Source organism: Diadema antillarum, unplaced genomic scaffold (assembly GCF_040938485.1).
Source record: "Diadema antillarum isolate AM-2024a unplaced genomic scaffold, OU_Dant_1.0 seq00000455_RagTag, whole genome shotgun sequence".
Taxonomy (NCBI): Eukaryota; Metazoa; Echinodermata; class Echinoidea; order Diadematoida; family Diadematidae; genus Diadema; species Diadema antillarum.
This window is the reverse complement of record NW_027271427.1, coordinates 131,540-150,000: the sequence shown is the minus strand read 5'-3', so window position 1 is coordinate 150,000 and position 18,461 is coordinate 131,540. Positions and strand designations below refer to the sequence as shown.

Genomic DNA, 18,461 nt, shown 5'->3' with positions numbered 1-18,461 from the left:
CAAATAGGTATTCATCACTAACATTAGGCAAATTTGACACACAGGTCTTATAGTGTCAGTCAGAATTGTGTGCATAAGGTAACTATGGAAATCTCAACTTAGAAAGAGATGCCTAGTGTGTTTAGGCTCAATTTCACAGTTACTGCATGCACACTATTCCTACTGATGCACGAAAAGACATGCTCGTCATCTATTATCTAGAATAGGGGACAATTTTCTTGCCAGAAATTTATTTCTTGAATATGTTACCCAATGGTGAATTTATTGGGTAAATTTCTTTAGCTTGCCATAAACAAAAACCATGCATTTATTCCTTCAAAATTGCATATCCAGTGATGATAGGATGCATGTTTTTTTAGCCAGGAGGCGTCTATTACTAAGTGCAGGAGGACTTGCGTTAGTGGGCGAACTCTTGCGACAAGTGGGCAATAATATGCTTACAGTGGCTGTCCCCTGTGAGGTAGCATGCTGCCGGTAAAAATCAACACACAACTCTCGACCAATGAGATTGCAGGATTTCTGCTACCCATTCCAAAATGCACATTAACATTAGTTCATGCATACATATACATTATTGTATGTACACACTTCACACAGGCACAGTTGGGTATACTGAAATTTAATGCTTGCCTGCATATATAACCTTGGGACCCTGCATTTGTAGGGGAATTGGCAATGATAGACATATACTTCCAATATCATCTACAAGTATATCTGAAACTGATGAAACAGATGTTGTTGCTCTATTTATTTGGTATTTTACTTTTTAATAGCATAATTTCAGTAACCCATTTAAGACGAGTCCGGATTATACTCGGCAGGTGTCTATGGGAAATGCATGTTGTAGCAAAATCAGTCCATCCTCAACAGGTAAAGGAAATGTACAGTGTACAAATTGCAGGTGTGACCTTTATCCCACCCTCCCTTTTTCACTCCTTCGTCTCAGAGCCTCCAATGGTTATTCCACCCAAAAATCACTTTGGTACCTGCCCAAAGGATGGCCCAGCAAACTGTGATGGAACACTGTGCATGGCAGACATGGACTGTCCTGCAGACCAGAAGTGTTGTGTGAGTTCCTGTGGCTTGCGCTGCTCCACTGCAGTCCTGACAGGTGAGTGGAATGGTGCTCTATCTGTTTAGGCGTGGTCAGTCTGGCAAAAGATCGAGAAGTTAGTTTAGGTCATTGGTACGTGTGCACAAGGAAGACGCCTTTAGTGATTGTGACGTAACAATGCACATCTGTACATGGCAATGGCCTCGCGCTTCAGAGACACCGCCCGCAAACAGAACAAGAAGTGTGCCGGGCGTGAGGGAAATATCCCTTGTTGGAGTTGGAAGTTTTGCGGGAAGTTTCCGGTCACACTGGCAAAACGTTGGGTTTTAAAGATCGCGATCTTAAACTTTGCGATCTTTTGCCAGTCTGACCGCGCTTTCTGAGAGAGAAACAATGCAAAGCAAGAATAATTCGGGGGAAAAAAAAATATGCACTACCATGCTACTATAAGGGATAAGAACCAGCAGTGGCTGTCTGGCGATTCTCGTCTAGTGGACATGATGCCGTCCAGTAATCAGAAGATTGGTGCATGTACTGAATACGCCATATATTTCGCGAGTGGTTAAATTCGCGATCGCGGAGTCCTGTACTGAATGGAGAAATGTACATGCGTACATCACATCCACATCGGGATCAGAGTTAATATTTTCGCGTGACTTTGGTTTCGCGAACAGCACCTGACTCGCGATAAATTTGCGAAGATAAAAACCTCGCGAAATATTTGGCGTGAATCCATTCCTCCCCCCGGTCTGAGCATAGCCAAAAAAGCCCGGGCCCTTTAGGGTTAAGTGAACTGGGTCATTCTGTATTGTCCATGAAACAAAAAGGAGATATTTTTATCACCATGATGAAAACATTATAAAGGGGTTTTCAGAATAAGCTGAGACTCGGCATACTCATTACAACATTGCATTCATGCTAATGTTGAAATATCATGGCTACTGCTACACCTACGTAGCTGCAATGTTTGTTTGTTTTTTTCATATGAGATCTTTTGTTCACTTTCATACACAATTCGAATTCTGCTAATTTTGAATTCTCCTATCAACAGTATATAAAAATGGCTGCATTTTCAAGTGAACTTGTAAATTTGTTTCTGGGCTTTTTCTTGTAGACCATAAAATTTTTGTACCCTAATATTTAGTATCAATACTTAATTTTAGGAAAATTAACTTCATAACTCTACAAGAAAGGGTCCAGAAACAAAACATTTTCGAGTTCACTTGAAAATGCTTCTTTTTTGTTTTACTTTGTGATGTTCTGGCATAATTTGTTTGTTCTGGGTTTAACTGGTAACATGTCATCTCCCAGAGATCAAATCTCTATCGTTTTGTTTGTTTGTTTGTTTGTTTGTTTGTTTGTTTGCTTGTTTATATGTTTTGTTTTTTTGTTTTCAATGGGTTAGTCCTTCTAACCCATTGAAGATTATAGCTGTAGTCTCAAATATACTCAGGCGGGTGTCTGGGAATAGCATGTAATAGCAGAATCAGTTTGTCCTCAATAGGTTAACAGACTTTGATTCATGTTTCCATTATTATTATTTTTGTAAAGCACATAGGGAACATTCATTTGCTATATGCGCTGTAAAAATTCCATTATTATTATTATTATGTTGTTGTTTTTCCAAACACTCATCTGGGGCCCGTTTCGTAAAACTTGTCATCAGTGTCATAGATGTGACAAGCTACTGAAATCCTTACATCTGATTGGCTTTATAGAGCAAATTTGTCATAGAAATGTGGCAGTTATCACTGATGACAAGTTTTATGAAACAGGGCCCATGACAACAAGTACTTTATATAGAATTTGTGGTAGTCGGTGTGTGGCAAAATGAGCTGTGTAAATTCAGTTTGAGAGGTTACTGTACATACATTTGTACATATGTTTTTTTGTAAGTGGGTTCGTAAAAAAGAGAGGGAAAGAAAATTCTTGTGAGTTCTTGTAACAAGTCTCCTGAAGAAAGATTCTCAGCAAACCTCATCAGGACTGTCAAATATAGTTCTAGAAAAACAAACAAACAAAAGAAGAATCCAGATGTAAGTTGTTAATCCACTATAATTTCTAAAGGGACCAAGACGCATCATGTAGTCTGTACCTCACCTTCAGCTACCATGTACATTTTCTTCCCCCTGCACCTGTCATTCAGACCTTCCCCTCTTCCCAGTAAATCCTCCATTCCATGTCGGTGAGTGTCCCACAGCGTCTGCAGTGGGGCACTGCCTGAGCCCCTTCTGCAGCCATGACAGCGAATGCGCCCTCACTGAGAAGTGTTGTGGGAGTATCTGTGGGTATCACTGCACACCGGCTATACATAAGGGTCAGTACCTCTCAGGAGGAGGGTGGGGAGCACACCCCAAGCATTCCATCCCTCTACTCTTCAGGCATGACTATTGCATGTTGGCTACAGACCTGCAGTGACTCTCTTCATCTGAGTGTTACACCATTTAGTCTTATGACATGAGAGTTGTGCCCAGATTTATACCTACAATGTATTTTTCACTTTTTCACTTTTCAAGACCCTTTACATCATTCTGCACTAAGTTCATTGTCTACCATACAGGGGAGTGTGTTGTCAACATGTAAACCCTCCAAGCCATGGTGCATGATATTTAAAGGGGCAGTCTTACAAACCTCAGTCAAGGCTGAGCTCTGAGGAATTTTGTGGCACCTCTCTTTCCTTTTAACTCCAGAGCCACCACCTCCACCACCTCCCATCCATGCTGGACAATGTCCATCTGTAGAGGCTGCAGGCTTCTGTGAAAACCAATTGTGTACCCATGATGGACAGTGCTCGGACACAGAGAAGTGCTGTGTCAGCAGCTGTGGCTACCACTGCACCCCATCAATCATCCCTGGTAAGCTTCATCCGAGTTTGCATTTTATTCAGAACTATTATACAAATAAATGTTTATGAGTGCAATGGACAGAATATTTCATGAGGTGAAAGATCAAATGATCCATTCAATGCGGCGCAGCCCTGTTGAATTGACCAATAATTTCCTCTTTCTCCGAGTGAAATATTCTGTCCATTGCCTGAATAAAAAACATTTATCATGTGTTTTGAGTATATAACACCTAAAATAGATCCTTGTCATGTGATGTTTTATGAATTCACAAACGAGAGAGTGTGCAGCATCTAGATGGAGAGTGTGCTCACTGAGTGCTTTTATGCTAGCGTGCTGTCGCATACACACTGCAAATACAAGCGTTTTACGTGTACATGCGTAGTGTGCGGAGGTCTCGGCTTGCGCGCAATTGAGCAAATCATATGGATCCAAGATTGCACAGTAAATGAAGCCACAATTGCACAAGTGATGACGTAATAGCAAAAAAGGGATGAATGATCAATGGCAAACAACCAATCAAATGACAAGCATCTATCTAGGTGTCATATAAAGTCTATGTCATGTTTGTACAGTCGTATCATCTCTTGGAGATACAGTGTAGAAGGTAGAGAAACTTGATATCGATCTTTCAGATGTTAGCATTACACGATGTACAGTCTGTATTGGCAATCTTTGATATGGGATAATAGACTAGACTCCTCCTTTTATAGAGCAAAGCTGATGAACTAACACATTTAAATGCTGAAATATTGTGAGCATGGCAACCGAAATGCCTGACTATGGCTTTCCCCAATGTACGAAGCTATCCATATAGACTGAAAACGAAGCATTGAGATCTGTGTTATATCCAGGTGGATGGCATAGATTGTAACTTTTGAGATCCTGGAAGGATGGGAAATGTTGATAAGCTTAGTGTTGAATCCTCATTGTACTGCATTGTCACTATAATGCAGACTATTGAAGTACATCAGACATTTTATTGCTATTCAGATATACATGTTGTTTATAGCAGTGCACAAGAAGCTGGAACTTCCAAGATGATCCAATAATATGTTAGCTAGTGTATGGCTTATTTCTTTGTTTTCTTGTTTTTATTGTTGTTGTTTTTTTCATACCCAGGACCACCGGGTCCTCTGGAGAGCCGTTGTCCAGAGGGCATGGAATATGACTCCTGTGGCACAGCCTGTCCATTGAGTTGTGACCAGCCGAAGCAAAGACCATGCACACGGCAGTGTGTTTCTGGGTGCTTTTGTACCGATGGCAAAATCCTGGCTGCTGACCGCAGTGACCGATGTGTGGCCCCAAATGAATGTGATGCTGAAGAAGGTGGTAACAATGGTATGTGTTCATATATAGCTGAGACTGCATTAAAGGATGCATGTATTTCTGACACCTTTGAAAATGAACAAAAAGATAATGTTTATGTACAAAGGAAATATTACTAACTATCATTTCCTGTGATTAATCTTAGTGTGCACAGTCATACATGAAGAGACTTTAGCCAACATGGGAGATATACTTACAATGGATACACACAGGGAGTGCATGTTTTACCTGGACAGCAGATGCATGGGCAATATTAATTTTATTTCTTATACTGTAGTTATGTATGGAGACTATTTTGGAAATTGAACAAGAGCGTTTGTTAATGTTTTGCTAGAAAATGTATTTAGTGTTTCCTTGTCAGAGCTGTTACTACATTTCCCTTATTCGACAAGATGCTTCCTATTGAATTATATTTCAGTATTTCTTGATGTCCTGACAGGAGAATATACAGGCTCTCTGACTTGGGACACTATTTTAGCCCTCTGAAATGCCGGAGATGCACAAGTATCTCCCTGATTGCACACTGGAACATCCCTTATTTTGATATTTGAATGTTGGCAGCTTGATTTAAATTCATAAATGATTTCAGTCTTTGGTGACTTGATCTGTTGCAACCCCAATGCACAGGGCTATTATGCCCACCGGGTCAGCACCCTGAGCCGTGCGGGACGGCCTGCCCACTCAGCTGTGACTACCCTGAGCAACGGCCATGTATCAAGATGTGTGTCCCACAGTGTGTGTGTGATGGGGACACCATTCTATCTGCAGAGGGTAGCGACACATGTGTGCAACCCAACGAGTGTGGTAACGGTAAGTGATAAGGGGAACACCTTCAAATTCTTGACTGTGAGAACAAGTTTTTCCTTGACCTCGGCAAGTCCTGGGGCAATTTGGCTGCAGAAATTGTCATCTCATCCCTGTGCTGTTCACTTGACAAATGTGAACTTAAATGTATTTCCTGTATTGAAGAAATATTAGATATTTAGCCATAACTGTAGCCAGTTTATTCTACAAACAATTTTGTTATAATTATTCTTCACATTTTGTATATTTAAAACACTCAACATTGATTTGAATATTAACATTTTTACATTGGTTGCTTCTGTCCTTCACTCCCATCTTACAGCTATTGTGAAGCACTAAAGTTAGGTTTTTGTTTCATCTACAAATGATAAATAATTGTAGGCCTATATTCATAAGACTTTTAAGAGGCAGCACCAAATGACAGCATTGAGTTTTGAGGGACTTGATGGCTCTATTGACACGCAATGTTGATTGGCCCAGGCAAGGCTGAGTAAAAAGGAGGCAAGCTTATGAGACAGCCCCATGCAACTTGTCCTTGCTTCTTTTGTAACATGTGATATTTTGCACAATTTTAGTTATTTGGCCCTTTAGACTTCTTAGGCTGTGCTTTCCTTTCATTCTCAATGTTATGATGTCTGATTTATACCACACACAAGTGAATCATTGGACTTGGACTTGAATCTGTATGGGAAAAAGTGTGGGTGAATCTCTGCAATGTTCCAATAGTTTCAAAAATTAAGTATTGCTTGGAAGAAATGTACTACTGTAAATGTTTAATTTCACAAGTAGAATATGTCAGTATGGTATGTATTGATGTTTTATTGCGTAAGTTGCAACCAGTACAACCATAGATGTATTCATCTCAAGTGGAAATGCCCATCAAGTTTTTTTCTTGCTTTCACACACTATTCTCCCTAATGACTCAGATGCAAGACCATGTCAGCACGAACGGGAGAAGAAATTGTCAGAAGGGAACGATAACCAATTTGTGCCCCAGTGTACCCCAGACGGATTGTATTCTGTTGTACAATGCCACACCAGTGTCAACCAATGCTGGTGTGCCGATCCCCGTACTGGTATCGTCATCCAGGGCACAGAGGTGCAAGGAGAGGAGCCAGACTGTACATGTAAGTGTAACCCCCTGGAATTCAACTGATTTTTTTTCTGAGATACAGTAAGCAGTGCTTCCCTTGTGGACTGCCTTTGCAATTTACACCAGGTAGTATCCCCCAACAGAGAGGAGGTATAACTGTGTGCAGCCACAGATATATGTTGATAATTCTTTTCAAAATTTTGCCGTCGCTGAATTTGTAAATATGAATTCTTCTGTGACCAATATGGATTTGATCACTTGATTTTGAATATTCAGTTCTTCTTACTCTGTACTGTTAGGTTAAGAAAATTCAAACCTAGCGGTAATCATGAGTAATATCTTTCATTTATGTAACTGTGTATGTGTGTTCTATAGCTTGTTTTTGCCTACTTCATGTTACTTTGGAAAAAACAAGATTTACAATCTGATCAATTTTTCTTGATGATTTTGTTATCTTCCAAAATTACACAAGCAGACGTGACAGATTCAAGCCATGAGGCAGAAACATTCATCCCTGATGCTTGTGCGAAATTGCAATTGAATGATAGATACATGTACTGTGTTGGCAGGTTCTGTGAAGTGCAAAATCATGTACTTATATTTCATTTGTTGAAATGAAAATGAACTGATATTAACCTTGGTATAAGCTTCTGGAATTTGTGTGATGTGCATCCATTCTGATGTTCTTTCCAACACGCCGTTTTTACTGTCAAACATATCCTCATTTTGGAGAAAAAAAAAATGTCATTGATATCATTTAGTGTCAGATACTTAACACGACAAAAATTGTTTTTAAACTGTCCATGTTTTTATTGTTTTCCCATTGGTCACAGCCTTTAAGACTGGTCCTCCAATCCCTGTGGACCCCTCACGTGAGTATGCTACATTGAATCATGTAAAGTTGAAGATGAGTCATTCACCAAAGGTGGTAAATATGGGGATGTCATTTTGACCCCCTCCCCTCCCCCCCTTCAGATCTTGGCCACTGATGGTGTCATCACTGCAAAATTTTACCAGAACATAGAGCCCAATGTCAACTACAAGATTACATGTATGTGGTCATACAATAGAGAAGTATTGATTTTCTAGTTTTAGTAAATTAATTATGGAAATTTATGCATGAAATCAGATGTTTGCCTCCTGACTCCATTCAAAAGACTGAAGGATTGCTAAATATTTGTGTCAGAATTCCTCAAGACGGATCAAAATATTTTTGGCATAAAAATAGCACATTCAAAATAAATTTGTTGTTGTTTTTTATTGTTTTGATAATTTCTTATGTACACGGTGTATTTGATTCTTTTTTTTAACCTTAAATTTGTTATTGCTTTTGCGAAAGTTGTTGAGCTGTTTTGGGTTGACATGCATACATGTAGAACATTACATAACTTTAAAATGGTGTTCCTGAATGTCACAAATTTGGTCTCAAAATATGCAGGAGACTTACAATGAAAACAGGCATGAAATGGCGCGGCAAAATCTTTGCGCATTACGGAATCATGGCGGGAAATGTCAACGGGAGGGAGGGGGTTCATAGGTTTACCCATGACCCCTCAACCACCAAGACAACCAGAGAAGATCACCACAAAAGAAAGCAATCACTCAAGAGTGCCAGCTGCTGTTGTAATGCTACATGCTTGGCAACCCTTAGTATCACCTTGTCCATGAGGATCATTGTTTTTGATCAGCAAACAGCTTTCCACACAGCACATTTTTGAATTTGTCTAAGTTTGTGTTTGTTGTCATAGTGTATGTTACCCAGTCTGTCATGTCTCCATGCCTGTAAAAGGTGTTGAAGGCAATTTTTTTAAAGTTTGTCAGAAGAGAGCAAAGAAAACAAGGTATAAAGAACAATGTTTGTCAATATCATTACAATGTGCAGCATAGAGGCAAGTTCATTGCTCACAGACATACAAATTGTTTAGGGATATATACTTGGATCATAGTATAGAATGTATTCAAGAGTTTTCATATGGCAAGAGGGAATGACTTGATAAACTTTCAATGTGATGGCTTTCTGTCATTATCATCTATCGTACATGTACCTTCAGTCTGTTACGGTATAATTGGGGGCTGAGATAATTGTCATTTAGGCACATTGATTGTAGCCTATACCCCTGAAAATTTTTTACTCATCTGTCAATCGTTGGAAACACAGCTTTTGCTTCTGGCCACTTGCTAGGGCGTATAGAATACCAGTCTGATGATACAACTTGCACTGGTTGACTGTCAGGTCAGTGTGAAACATATCAGGCATGATTCAGTGAGGTAAGATCGTATGATGAAGGTCCTAGAGTTGTACACTCAGAGCTTAGTTCGCCAGCGCATGCCAGTTAGTGTTGGATATGTGTGGGATCAAACCATTGTGTTTTAGACTTGCATTGTGCATCTGTCGGGCGTGTCCAGCCTACATCCTATGACAGCGTGTTTAGTTTCCAAAATTAAAAGTCATTGAACTAGTTAACCTTGAACCTTGGTAATGGTGCTCTTCTGGTATTGGTATTGGTATTACCCTTGGTGAGTCTTTTTGCAAGTTTCTGGAGCTTGTCCGATAAAGATTTCATCAAAACTCACGGGAAAGGCAAAAGTGTCGCATTTTGTGGATCAGATGAGCCTCAGATGTCAGTGAAATGGGGGCTTTAGTGACATAGGGCCCTACATATGACATACATATAAATTTGTAAAATTCCAGAAATGCCAGATTCCTATTTTTAGCTCACCTGAGCCAAAGGCTCAAGTGAGCTATTGCAATCGCCCTTCGTGCGGCGTCCGTTGTGCGTCGTCCCTCGTCCGTCGTGCGTCATGCGTAACTTTTTACATTTTCATCTTCTTCTTGAAAACCCCAAGACCGTTTTTCATCAAACTTGGCAGGTAACATCCCTAGGGGGTTAGGAACTCAATTTGTTAAAATGGGCATCATGCACCACCCAGGGGGCCCCCAGGGGGGCCCAAACCCCCCAAAATTAAGGAATCTGTAAAAAATCTTCTTCTCTAGAACCAGAAGTGATAGAGCTAAGTTAATACTATGAGCTAGTACATTGATGACTGTAGTTTCAAGTTTGTTCATGGCAGAATCAGGGGTGCCCCCCTTGGGACCCAGGGGAGGGGGATGGGGAGGGGTTCTAATGGGGCCTAAATTGTACATTTTCATCTTCTTCTTGAGAACTCCATGACCGATTTTCATCAAACTTGGCAGGTAGCATCCCTAGGGGGTTAGGAACTCAATTTCTTAAAATGGGCACCATGCCCCACCCAGGGGGCCCCCAGGGGGCCCAAACCCCCCAAAATTAAGGAATCTGTAAAAATCTTCTTCTCTAGAACCAGAAGTGATAGAGCTAAGTTAATACTATGAGTTAGTACATTGATGACTGTAGTTTCAAGTTTGTTCATGGCAGAATCAGGGGTGCCCCCCTTGGGACCCAGGGGAGGGGGGTGGGGAGGGGTTCTAATTGGGCCTAAATTGTACATTTTCATCTTCTTCTTGAGAACTCCTTGACCCATTTTCACCAAACTTGGCAGGTACACATCCCTAGGGGGTTAGAAATTCAATTTGTTAAAATGGGCACCATGTCCCACCCAGGGGGCCCCCAGGGGGGCCAAATGCCCCAAAATTAAGGAATCTGTGAAAAATCTTCTTCTCTAGAACCAGAAGTGATAGAGCTAAGTTAATACTATGAGTTAGTACATTGATGACTGTAGTTTCAAGTTTGTTCATGGCAGAATCAGGGGTGCCCCCCTTGGGACCCAGGGGAGGGGGGTGGGGAGGGGTTCTAATTGGGCCTAAATTGTACATTTTCATCTTCTTCTTGAGAACTCCATGACCGATTTTCATCAAACTTGGCAGGTAGCATCCCTAGGGGGTTAGGAACTCAATTTCTTAAAATGGGCACCATGCCCCACCCAGGGGGCCCAAACCCCCAAAAATTAAGGAATCTGTAAAAATCTTCTTCTCTAGAACCAGAAGTGATAGAGCTAAGTTAATACTATGAGTTAGTACATTGATGACTGTAGTTTCAAGTTTGTTCATGGCAGAATCAGGGGTGCCCCCCTTGGGACCCAGGGGAGGGGGGTGGGGAGGGGTTCTAATTGGGCCTAAATTGTACATTTTCATCTTCTTCTTGAGAACTCCATGACCGATTTTCATCAAACTTGGCAGGTAGCATCCCTAGGGGGTTAGGAACTCAATTTCTTAAAATGGGCACCATGCCCCACCCAGGGGGCCCAAACCCCCAAAAATTAAGGAATCTGTAAAAATCTTCTTCTCTAGAACCAGAAGTGATAGAGCTAAGTTAATACTATGAGTTAGTACATTGATGACTGTAGTTTCAAGTTTGTTCATGGCAGAATCAGGGGTGCCCCCCTTGGGACCCAGGGGAGGGGGGTGGGGAGGGGTTCTAATTGGGCCTAAATTGTACATTTTCATCTTCTTCTTGAGAACCCCTTGACCCATTTTCATCAAACTTGGCAGGTAGCATCCCTAGGGGGTTATAATCTCAATTTCTTAAAATGGGCACCATGCCCCACCCAGGGGCCCCCAGGGGGGCCCAAACCCCCAAACTGAAGGAATCTTTAAAAATCTTCACTCGAATCAAAAGTTATAGAGCTAAGATAATACTATGAGTGAGTACCTAGTTTCAAGTTTGTTCATAGGAGATCCAGGGGTGCCCCTCTTGGGGCGGGGGGGGGGGGGGGGGGGGTTGGTTGGTTGGGAAGGTCCAAATGGGGGCCTGAATTGTACATTTTCATCTTCTTCCCGAAAACCTCATGGTGTATTTTCGTCAAACTTGGCAGGTAGCATCCCTAGGGGTCAGGATCTCGATTTATAGAAATGGGCACCATGCCCCAATCAGAGGGCCCCAGGGGGCCCCAATCCCCCCAAATGAGGAATCTTAAAAAAATTGGGCCCCTATTGTACATTTTCATCTTCTACTTGAGAATGCCTGGTCAAATTTTGGTAGAGCTGTGAATAATTTAGATTAGTGACTGCGTGAAAGGTGAACTTGCGATACTCAGGCGAGCGCTAGACCCGCAGGTCTCTTGTTTTTTATGCCTCCCCCACGAAGTGGTGCCGGAGCCATTATGTTTTCAGGTTGTCCGTCCGTTCTTCCGTCCGTCTGTAATAAATTTTGTGGACAGCATAACTGAAATACCTTAAGAGGTATCCTCATGAAACTTGGCATGTATGTGTATTAGGGAGTGAAGTTGTGCCTATCAACTTTTGGGTGCACATGTTCAAGGTCAAAGGTCAAAAGGTCAAGGTCAAATATGTAAAATGTCAATATTTCCACCATATCTATGCAATGCCTGAAGATATTTTCTTGAAACTTAGTGTATACATGTATTACCCAACTTAGATTCTCTAGTGAAAATTTGGGGTCATGAGGTCAAAGGTCAAAAGGTCAAGTAAAGATATGAAAACTTCACTTTTTTCTCCGTACCTTGGAAATTGTTCAAGGTATCTTCATGGAACATAGTATATATACAGTGTACATGTACTGACTGGCAGTGATTATCTAGAGAATTTAGGGTTGATAGGGTCAAAGGTCAGGGGTCAAAGATCAAAGGCAACACTTCAAAATTTAATTATTTCCCTCATATTTATGCAATGCCAGCAGGATTTTTTTTTTTCACACTTGGTGTATGCATGTACAGTATATCCTAATAGAGATTCTCTGGAAAGGTTTTTTTTTTTCTTTTTTTTTCCTCAAAGATCAAAAGGTCAAAGATCAAGTGAAAGTGCTGAACTAGCTTTTTCCTCCATATCTCGGAAGTGGCTCAAGTTATCTTGAAACTTACTACTGTTATGCATGTTCTGCCTGACAGTGATTATCTTATGAATCTTAGGGTCAAAGGCCAGATGAAAATGATAACAATTTAGTATTCAATACAGAAATTGCACTCTTTCTCCCTACCTTGAAAATTACTTAATGCATAAACTTTAAATGAATTGGTCGAAGTCAAGTTAAAGTCCTTAAATCCGCATATACATGCTCTCCTATTCATCCAATCAAAACTAGGTCAAGGAAGGTCAACATTCAACACATCTGTGACAAACTTGTCATTTTAATATTTTGCCAATTTTGTGAAAATGTAATCACACATTGTCCACTTGTACTATAGACCTATTAGGAGAATCATGCATTATGGCGGAGGCATGCCAGTCGCCATAGCGACATTTCTAGTTAATCGTGCACCGTGATGAAAGTGTTATGTATAATTGTTGTAATGCTATCTATCCATGCTGTAGTTCTCAACCAGTGTCCAGAGGGAAAGAAGTTTGCTGATGGTGTGAAGAAATGCATTCGTAAGTTTTTTTTTATGATATTCATTTTGTCTTTGTTGTTTGGGGGGGGGGGGGGATTAAGTATCAATACCAAGCCTGTCTTCATGCATTTTTTAGTTTTGTATACAAGTAGATACATGAGATCTTAGCATATCAAGATGTTTTGACCTAACAAAATACAGAGTACAGTGCTATAGGTGGAACTACCTGTATGGATGACTAATCATGAAGTATTTTGCCTGTTTTTGTCCCTGAAAACTGAACATTACTCAAGTTGGCTCAGATCACACAAAGACATTTTCAGATTGCCCAAGCACTCGGTTTGTTTTGCTTGTTTTATTTTACTTCAAGATGAGAACTAAACTGTGAAATGAGGTTCACTAATCTATGTTATCTGTTCTTCATCTAAACCTGATCCTAGCTATTGAAGATCCAGGAATAGTGCTAATTGACCCACCGACCTATACACTGCCGGCTGAATGTCTGGGTGATCTGGTCTACAAAACCTGTGGGACTAATTGTGAGCCAACCTGCTGGGAACCAAAGCCTGAGGCCTGTGTTGCCATGTGTGTTCAAGGATGCTTCTGTCCCGATGGTATGGTTAGATTACCTGGCTCAGGAGACTGTGTGGCCAGCTTGGATGAATGTCCTCCCCCTCCACGTGAGCTATGACCTCTTCTATCATCCTTCTTTGTATTTTTATCAATGTTATCTTTGTGATCCTCAGTAGATGTGTGAATGGATCATTTCACCATTACAGCATATGCAAAAACAGTGCATATCAAAAAGAAAAAGACAAGAAAAAAAAAAGGATAGTCCAACTTTGGAGAGCTACAATGTTGTACTATTTCATAATTGTCAGCTATGGAGAGCCCAATGTTGGTGGTAAGGGAAGGGAACTCTTCCTCGTTCCATTGATTCCTGATTATGTTGACATATGTCATGCACGACTGAGCACATGAACCTTAAAGATAACAATGACAAATTGTACTTTTTCCAAGTTTAAGTGTTATTGTGAAGAAACAATGAATGTCTCACTGAATGGATGAGATCTGTCAAAATTTGTGGTAAACTTAACAGGCCACCCTGCATGACTGCAAGTTTGTGTTTAGGGTTTCTTCTACCCTTGTAGAAAACTGTTTGAGAAAACTTGGTCACTCCCACAAGAACAACCCACACAGTTCATTTTTCTCTCTTTGTATTCAAGACATGGTTTGTTGCAGCCAGCTACTGTATGTGCTCAATATGAATAGAGAATAAATGGACTGTGTGGGTTGGCCTTTGTAGAAGTGTGCAAGTTATCAGAGAGGTGGCCATGTTGCAGGTTATGGACTATAAAATGTCAGAAGAAACCATAAGCACAAACATGCATTCGTACAGGCTAGCCTATTTATTTGAGCGTTTTTATTGACAGTTGATATCCATTCAGTGAGACATTCATTGTTCCTACATGTGATATTCATTGTTCCAACGTGTGACACTCAAATTTGGTAAAGGTGTAATTTGTCATTGTTGTCTTGAATGAATTCTCGCTATTTAAGTTGCTTTTTAGCTCACCTGAGCCAAGGGCTCAAGTGAGCTATTGCGATCGCTCTTCGTCCGGCGTCCGTCGTGCGTCGTCCGTCGTGCGTTGTCCGTCGTGCGTAAACTTTTTACATTTTCATCTTCTTCTTGAGAACCCCATAACCGATTTTCACCAAACTTGGCAGGTAGCATCCCTAGGGGGATAGGATCTCAATTTGTTCAAATGGGCACCATGGCCCACCTGGGGGGGGGGGGGGGGGGGGGGCCCAGGGGGACCCAAACACCCTAAAATTAAGGAATCTTTAAAAATCTTCTTCTCTAGAACCAGAAGTGATAGGGCTTAAATGATACTATGAGTAAGTACATTGAAGACTGTAGTTTCAAGTTTGTTCATGGGGGAATCAGGGGTGCCCCCCTTGGGACCCAGGGGAGGGGGGTGGGGAGGGGTTCTAATGGGGCCTAAATTGTACATTTTCATCTTCACTTTGAGATCGCCATGTCTGATTTTCACCAAACTTGGTAGTTAGCATCCCTAGGGGGACAGGATCTCAATTTGTTCAAATGGGCACCATGGCCTACCTGGGGCGTCCCCAGGGGGCCCAAACCCCCTAAAATTAAGGAACCTTTAAAAATCTTCTCTAGAACCAGAAGTGATAGGGCTTGGATGATACTATGAGTTAGTACATTGATGACACACATAGTTTCAAGTTTGTTCATGGCGGAATCAGGGGTGCCCCCCCCCCCCCCCCCCCCCTTGGGGATCCAGGAGAGGGATGGGAAGAAGTCCTACAGTTGTAATGGAGCCTGAATTGTACATGTTCATCTTCTTCTTGAAAACCTCATGATGAATTTTGACCAAACTTAGCAGGTAGCATCCCTAGCGGGATAGAATCTCAATTCCTTCAAATGGGCACCATGTCCCTCTTGGGGGGCCCCTAGGGGGCCCACCCCTCCCCCCACATTAAGGAATATTTAAAATCTTCTGCTCTAGAACCAGAAATGATAAAGCAAAGTTAATATCATGAGTTTGTACATTGATGACTTTAGTTCCAAGTTTGTTAATTGCAGATCCAGGGCTGCCCCCCCCCCCCCCCCCCCCCCGAGTTGAGAGGGGGGGGGGGGGGATCCATATGCAGACCTGTTCTCAGGTAAAAGTGTGCAAGAATGCATGGAAGAGGAAATTGCGATACTCGGGTGAGCGCGTGACCCGCGGGTCTCTTGTTTTCTTCATTGGTGTACTTATTTTCTCATTTATTCATTTATTCAACTCTTTGTCTATCCATCTACATGTATGTGTTTTTTTTTCTTAATCTATCTGTTTTTTCTTGATCACTTATGATATTTGATTGTTAATTGATCAATTTCAGCTACACCTGTAGCCATCAAGCCTTGTCCAGTCCTGCTGGAAGAAGTGAAAGCAGATGGTATTCTGATTGGAGAGTTTGTGCCCGAGTGTACAGAGGAGGGCAAGTATGCCCCGATCCAGTGCCATGGGAGTACAGGATACTGTTGGTGTGTGGACATTGAGACTGGAATCGAGATTGAAGGGACGTCTAGTAGGGGACGACCAATCTGCCCTCGTAAGGAATCATTTCATGTTGACCTTTTCCCTCAAGAAATATTCAATTTATTGAACTTTGTGGTAAATCTCTGTATGCTTTCGTGTGATACACGTACATATACAAGAGAGAAATGGCATACACGTATTGTATGCAATGTTTCCTGTGTACAGAAAAAGTATTTTTTTTAAAAAGGTCAGTCAGTCAGTAATGCCAGTGGTCAAGATCAGTGAACAGGTTGCCAAGAAAGTATAAGGGCCTACCTAAAGGAAATAATAACAAAAACTGAGTTGGTGTAAAAATCTGAAGCAACAACCCATTCAGCAAGATATGTGACCACATCTGCAAGAGTTTGTGTAGAGCCTTTCTGTAGCAGAAAATAATGCTTGCACCAATCCTTCCTCACATCTCAGAAGTAAATTGTTAAATCAGTTGACAGTTTTTATACCTCTGCCACGAAGTATCGCTGGAGGCATTTTGTTTTCAAGTTGTCTGTCCGTCCATCCGTCTTTCCATCTGTAATCACTTTCGTGGACAGCTTAACTAAAATACTGTTTGAGCATCCTAATGAAACCTGGCATGTATATGTATGAGTGGGCAAAGTTGTACCTATCATTTTTTGGGCGCACAAACTCAAGGTCAAAGGTCAAGGTCAAATGCACAATATTTTACTCTATCCCTCTTTCCTATGCAATGCCTGCAGGTATTTTTGTGAAACTTAGTGTATACAGCCCCGGCGATATGGTGCAATTAACTCACTGATAAGAGGCCAAAGCTTTTGAATTCGTAACTGTCATTAAGTATTGTGCGGAGGGAAGGACAAAAAAAATCTTGAAAGTTCACCTCCTAGTGTCTCCCTTATTTTACCACCAAATTCCTTGAAACTTCACACACATGGATACATCATCCTTCATAGGATTTTTGGGCGAAAGTGCTGATGTATCTTTCAAGATACCGTATGTGTGTTTTTCTGTTTGAGTCGACCGTGGGAAAGGGTTATGAGATTTTCTGAACATAAGTCTGTTCCTGCATGAATATGCATTTGATTAACATATTGCTAGTCTGTATACCTGAGACTCACTACCTGCGAAGTTTCATGTTGGAGCAATTAGTAGTTAGGTGAAAATAAGAGCAAAAAGACAACCAAATTTAAGAGAAAATACTGCACATGCACAACTAGATCATCCTCCTGCATATGCGTTCTCTATTGGGTCAGTGCATGCTTAGCCAATCAGCAGTGTCAGGTTCGGCGCAATGCGACAGGTTTCGGTTTTCGGTTCACAGGGTGGTGAGTGGGCAAGAGAGGAACCCTGCAATGTGCTTCTACTGTTTCATGCAGCACGAAAACCGATACATCGGACTGCGTACTGCTTACGCTATGGATTTTATGTGGGTCACAAGTGACAGTGATCTCAATTTTTTTGTGGACATATCCGTGCGCCAAATGATACCGAAAAGATATTTGAAAGACAGTATTGATATACTACCATAAGTCATATACCAAAGTTTTATTTTGGAGCAATGAAAGAAAATGTGAAGAAATAACACTTGTTTTGTGACTAAATTTTCTGTTTTGGAAGCTAAGTTTTGACATTATTTGCATAGGTTTATCCTCAACGAAACCCAAAATAAGTAACATTGCAAGTTAGAGAATAGTTTCTTCTTCAATTTGCTGTATAGATTTAATCATTTGATGGCTTTTGAGGTAAAATATTGCGATTGTCCAGCAACACTTCCCTGTGTGGTTTGCGTACACAAGCTGTCTACTTTATGCATATGAGGCTTCAAGGTGTAATGCTTATGGTGAGTTAATTGCACCGTATCACCCTGCCTGTACTACCAAATAAAGATTATCCAGAGAAAGTCTCAGGTCATGAGGTCAAAGTTCAAGTGAAAATGTTAAAATTTCACCTTTTCCTCCATATTTTGCAAATGGTTCAAGGTATATTCAGGGAACGTAGTTCATATGCAT

At 41.1% G+C, this 18,461-nt stretch overlaps 1 protein-coding gene across 1 annotated transcript in view; it reads left to right on the top strand.

Moving 5' to 3' along the window:
• LOC139732909 (zonadhesin-like) overlaps positions 1 to 18,461 on the top strand; it is a 49,005-nt gene that overhangs the window by 1,185 nt on the left and 29,359 nt on the right. The window contains exons 3-11 of the mRNA XM_071643747.1: positions 947 to 1,111; positions 3,745 to 3,909; positions 5,020 to 5,238; positions 5,854 to 6,036; positions 6,957 to 7,157; positions 7,957 to 7,995; positions 13,371 to 13,427; positions 13,828 to 14,067; positions 16,298 to 16,510. Of these exons, the coding sequence (XP_071499848.1) occupies positions 947 to 1,111; positions 3,745 to 3,909; positions 5,020 to 5,238; positions 5,854 to 6,036; positions 6,957 to 7,157; positions 7,957 to 7,995; positions 13,371 to 13,427; positions 13,828 to 14,067; positions 16,298 to 16,510 (1,482 nt within the window). The remainder of the gene's footprint in view (positions 1 to 946; positions 1,112 to 3,744; positions 3,910 to 5,019; positions 5,239 to 5,853; positions 6,037 to 6,956; positions 7,158 to 7,956; positions 7,996 to 13,370; positions 13,428 to 13,827; positions 14,068 to 16,297; positions 16,511 to 18,461) is intronic.